This window comes from Sinocyclocheilus rhinocerous, unplaced genomic scaffold (genome assembly GCF_001515625.1).
Source record: "Sinocyclocheilus rhinocerous isolate Xijiao unplaced genomic scaffold, SAMN03320098_v1.1 scaffold5755, whole genome shotgun sequence".
NCBI classification, from domain to species: Eukaryota; Metazoa; Chordata; class Actinopteri; order Cypriniformes; family Cyprinidae; genus Sinocyclocheilus; species Sinocyclocheilus rhinocerous.
Genome location: NW_015624492.1, coordinates 1 through 5,491, shown reverse-complemented (window position 1 = coordinate 5,491; position 5,491 = coordinate 1). Strand labels below are relative to the sequence as shown.

The following is a 5,491-nucleotide window of genomic DNA, read 5'->3' as shown; positions in this document are numbered from 1 at the left end:
GCAATAATCCCCGTGAAGCCGTGGTTTACAGTGAATTTATAACAGCTAAGGGGCGTTGTTAGGTACAACACAAAGCGGAGTAACCCCCTTAGCTGTTATAAATTCACTGTAAACCACGGCTTCACGGGGCTTATTGCTTTTATAAAACAGTTATTCCATATACATATCACACAATAAAACGGAGCAAATAAAGTGTAATGATATTAATAAAAACAGTATTCTTCCACCAAACAATGTAGCTCCTCAGAAACAGTTGTGGTTGCAACAAAGTGGTTGCCGAGCAACAGACAGAAGTAAACAAAGGTGTATGTTACTTTGTAGAGTAATTTACAACAGCTTCGAACGCGGCTCAGCCAATCAGAATCAAGGACCGGAACTATCTGTTTTATAAAAGTTTTTAGACATATTTGAGATGTTAATGCAGATGAGTGTAGAGTTGTTGTCTCTGAATGACTTCATTGTAAATCTCCTGAGTGTCGGCGCTTGTAAGGAGGCGCCTGACGGATCGATACTCCGTTAAGAGCCTGATACTGTAGCGACAGACTGCGTGTCTTCTGCTTTCTACAGTAACAGCTCGAGTTTGATCACTTGTGTAATAGTAGTTTAATATGGGTCAGTTTGTGGGATGGTTGTGTATTAATAAATCAATAATAAAAGGATACATTTAATTTATAATGTCTTAAATCTCATTTTGTAAAAAAAAAAAAAACACCTGTGGCCGGTTTGAAGTGTTCTCCTCGTGTTTGAGCGCAGGCCTAACGCCTGTGCATTCAGCTTTTATCAGCTCTGCCGGGGAAGAAAATAGACCTGGGCTCTCGTCCAGAATCGCAGGCCTGTGTGGAAACCGCACCGCTCCAGAGCTGGTTTATCAGCCGTCACAATGCACTTTATCTGTAGTTTGCTCTCCTGTGATAGAAACGAGGGCTTGCTTGTGTTTGATTTGCGATGACGTGCATGTGAACGCGTTACATAATCAGCTTCACCCGTGCAATGACAGCTGTCATGTTTAAACCCTCATAATGCATGCAAAATCTGTATGTTTTCACATTCCGCGAAGAATCTTAGTATTTACTTAATTTTTTAAAAATAAACCCATATTGTATCTGATCAGCAACCTCTAATTAATGCATAAATGTGAAGGAATTTATAAATTATTATATATTTTTTTTGCACTTGAAATTTCAAATTTTGCATAAACCACACTGGAGGAAAAAAAAAATATATATATGTATATATATATATGTATATATATGTATGTATGTATGTATGTATGCATGTGTGTGTGTATTTAATTATTTACTAATTTTTTGCAGTGTTTTTAAGTGATCACTCCAGCTTGTCTGCGTGTTTCAGGCCGTGGTTTTCTCTCTGATCTCTCACAGATTGCTAAAATGGGAGGAGAGCAGATGCAGCATCTGAATAACTCGTCTCCGGTCGTCGATGCCTCGCTGTACGGCTACGGAGGGCAGAAACGCTCGCTGGACGAAGGAGGTACCTGGGGGTTTTGTGGTTAGAATTGTCTGCTAAATGATTAATTGTCAACATGAGTTTTGTCACCAGTGTGCGATCAGTCACGTCTGAGTAATACAGCAGATACAGGACAAATGTGAAGTAACCCGGAGGTTAAAATCAATGCAGGACTTTATGAAGCGTTGACCTTTGACGGCGTTTTTCTGCACGAGTCATTGATTGGTGCTTCTGTTCTCAAACTGCTTGTGAAACGTCAGAAACAGCGAGTCACATCATGGTTAAAAACTGGGCTGAAAGTTAAAGTTAAAATCTGTGGAGAATTTTTTTTTTTTCATTTATTAATGCAATGTTTTTTTTCTGGCCTTAATTGTTATTGGCTATTACTAAAGGACAGCTTTATTAAGTAGCTCGGCATAATATATTTTTTGAATTTGTTTTCTTAGAAACTCCCCTAAGTTATGTTAATTAATTATTAATTATTATATTAATTAATAATTTTTATTATATTAATTAGTTATGCATCTTATTTGTAAACAAAAAGCGTTATCCTTGATACTTACACTTTTTAAATTGAACATTTTCGTGTTTTAACTGAAACCAACATGAATACAAACAGTATTAAAAGTGCCAATGGAGTGATATTAAAAGATATAAAAAATACTTTTCTGCAAATTAATGTAGTTATTCATATTTGACCAATAGAGGATGTAAACGTCACGAATCTCACCAAATCATGTCTTTAATATTTTAGAATTTTGCTATTTCTATTCATTATTTATTTGCAATTCATTGAATGTCTAAAACTTTATTTGTTAAATAAATAAATAATGATAATTAACAATAAACACGTTTTACTGTTTTTAAACTATTATTTAAGTGTATTAAAATTATTTTGAACTATTTATTTAAACTTTTAAACCCCAACATTTTATCAAAGCATTTCTATTGTCTCAAAACTTGAAATATAATATATTCGTTACGACTGCATTTTTAAATGTGCATTTTTTTTTTTACATGTACATATTCTAAGGTTTGAAGCTTCTTCTGCCAGACTGTAATATGATGCTCTGTGTATTTTTCAGTAATAAACACTAATGTATTTTTCCCTTCTGTTTCTGTGAAGTGGCTAACCAGCTCGGTGCAATGGTACATGGTACAAGGTGAGAGCTTTAATTCATTAAAACTCTTATATTTCTATTTCTATTTCTATGCACAGCTGTAATGATTATGTTGTTATGTGTTTGTTTAGGGCTATAATAACAGAAGACTTCAAAGTGCCTGATAAGATGGTTGGATTCAGTGAGTACTGTGGATCACTTCATAAAACAGATATGGATTTTGCACAAACATTTGAGTTTTAGTAGTCTAATAATTAGTGTGAAATATCTAATGCAGCTTCTTTGTGATGTTAGATTTTATTTAATAGTTTATGAATGAATGCTCTAAAAGTGTGCAGATTTTTACTAACAAATCCTGCCGAGATTTATACTGATTTACTCGCATTTACATTTTTTGGTGTAATTAAAAAAAATAAAAAATAAATAAAAATATATATATGTATATATATATGGGTCAAAGACGAAAAAGGGTTTAAACATAAAAACAATACTGCTTTAAATTGTTGTTTTTCCCAAAAATTTAAAAAAGTTTTCTGTTTAATGTAAGTGCACTTTTGTTTTTGTGTTTCCGAGCAAAAAATAAAAATCATACATTTTCCCCTGATTTACAGAAGAGACCCACTAAAATGTCATTCAGTGTAACAATCTCGTCAGGCATATTTACAACAAAAATCAATTTATGACATATTAAAAAAACTAATTACTTTCCCCCCAAATACTAATTAGCTGTAATTTTACTTTTTTTTTTAAAAATGTGCCACTATCCTAGGTTTTGCCCATTTGTCAGTAAGAATTTTTATTCATTTAAAACCCAATAAAATTTAATATGCTCACTTATTCTTTTATATATATTTTAATATGTACAGGTCAGAATAAGCATGTTGTTTGAATTTTTACATAACTATAAGTGTTACACTGAATGACAACGTAACATTATTTCAACCAAATTTTGACATTTTACTCGTAAAAAAAAGTTATTTGAAATGTAGACACTTTACTCACATTTAATGTTTCTATAGACATAAAATCACTTTTTGATGCGGACATCTTAACGTCTTTGGCCCATATATATATATATATATATGTATATAAGCATTTACTGTTGTGTTCTGGAAAACTTGTATCCTAGTATGCACACAATTTTTGGCCTTTTAGAAGCTGAACTCTGTATGTTTATTTAATTATTTTCTTCTTTAATAAAAAGTAGTATGCATGCAGTTTTTGGCCTGATATAAGCTGATCTGTGTGTTTTTCTCGTCCGGCAGTCATTGGACGAGGCGGTGAACAGATCACAAGAATTCAGCTGGAATCCAACTGTAAGATCCAGATTGCTGGTGGTACGTTCTGATCGCGTTACAGCCTTTTTCTGCTTCTACGAACCTCAAGTTTGTCTCGTTTACTTTTACGTCATTCCTCAAAAGAACTCGGAGAGTGAGGCGAATGTGGCGTGGCGTTTACAACAGGCCAGATTTTAAGATGCCTCTGAGTGCATCTGTCTAATGTTGATTTATATTTGATTATAAATGTCTGAAAAACAACACAGTAGAAGGTTATGGGTTTGATTCCGAGGGAAAGCAAGAACTGATGAAATGTAAGCGTCGGTGCAAGGAAAAAAAAGCGTCTGCCAAATGCCTAAATGTAAATTAAAAATTTTATAATAATGAAAATATTAAGATATTATCAAAAAAATATGTATAATGTTATATTGATATATATATACCTGCTTGGTTTTTGAATGAATCAGCCGTTTGAACAAATCAAGTGAGTCAGTGATTCAGTGACTCATTCATAGACAGACCAGTAGGCTTGTTCGAGATGCATCGGCGCTGTGCAGAACGATCGTTATATGACATCAAAGTACCGCGAGAGCAATTCAAATGCATAAAGAGTCGTCTGCTCTATTATGGCTCTCGCGGTACTTTAATGTCATACACCGATCGTTCTGCACAGCGCTAATGCATCTCGAACAAGCCTAGTCACTTGCTTTGTTTCTAAAAGAATAATTTATTTGAATGAACTGAGTGAGTCAGTGATACAATGACTCATTAGTGAAGACAGTCACCTGCTTGTTTTCTGAATGAATCAGTCGTTTGAACAAATCAAGTGAGTCAGTGATTCAGTGACTCATTCTTAAAGAGTCACTTGCTTGGTTTCCGAATGTATCAGCCATTTCGAAAGATACGAATGAGTCAGTGATTCAATGACTCATTTATAGACAGACAATCACTTGCTTTGTTTCTAAAAGAATCACCTATTTGAATGAACTGAGTGAGTCAGTGATACAAAGACTCATTAGTTAAGACAGTCACCTGCTTGGTTTCTGAATGAATCAGCCGTTTGAACAAATCAAGTAAAAGAAAAAAAGAGAGTCCCTGCGTCCCAATGTGCATACTATCCACCCTATCTGCCCTAAATAGTATTGAAAATTACTAATGTCACATTCTATTTAGGATGGATAGTATGCACATTGGGCAGTCACTTGCTTAGTTTCTGAATGAATCAGCCATTTGAATGTTTTGAGCGAGTCAATGGTTCGATGACTCATTCATAAAGACTTGCTTCGTTTCTGAGCGAATCTGAATCGGTTGAGTGATTTATTCAATGACTCACTCACTGAGAAAGTGACTTGCTCTTAGTTTCATTTTGAAAAATATCTGTATATTTTAACATTTAAAAAAGCTGCTTTTTTTATTCAGCGCTTTTCTCATCTAACACAATAGTTTTTTTTTGGGGGGGGGTAATGTCTCAGTCATGCAGTTAAATTGATGTGCAATTAATTAGATTATTTAGATGAATTAATCTGCACATCATGCAGTTAATTAGATTAAAAATGAAAATTTTTAATTGTAAATTAATGTTTGCCCACAGGAGAGGACCGGAGTAAAGATGATCATGATTCAGGA

The 5,491-nt window shown here is 33.9% G+C and overlaps 1 protein-coding gene across 1 annotated transcript in view; it reads left to right on the top strand.

The window, feature by feature from the left end:
• Positions 1 to 3,925, top strand: part of LOC107740784 (far upstream element-binding protein 3-like) — a gene marked incomplete at its 3' end in the record, with an annotated part of 10,746 nt that extends 6,821 nt beyond the window's left edge. The window contains exons 2-5 of the mRNA XM_016553289.1: positions 1,383 to 1,491; positions 2,594 to 2,630; positions 2,720 to 2,769; positions 3,854 to 3,925. Of these exons, the coding sequence (XP_016408775.1) occupies positions 1,383 to 1,491; positions 2,594 to 2,630; positions 2,720 to 2,769; positions 3,854 to 3,925 (268 nt within the window). The remainder of the gene's footprint in view (positions 1 to 1,382; positions 1,492 to 2,593; positions 2,631 to 2,719; positions 2,770 to 3,853) is intronic.
• Between the last annotated feature and the right edge of the window lie 1,566 nt (positions 3,926 to 5,491).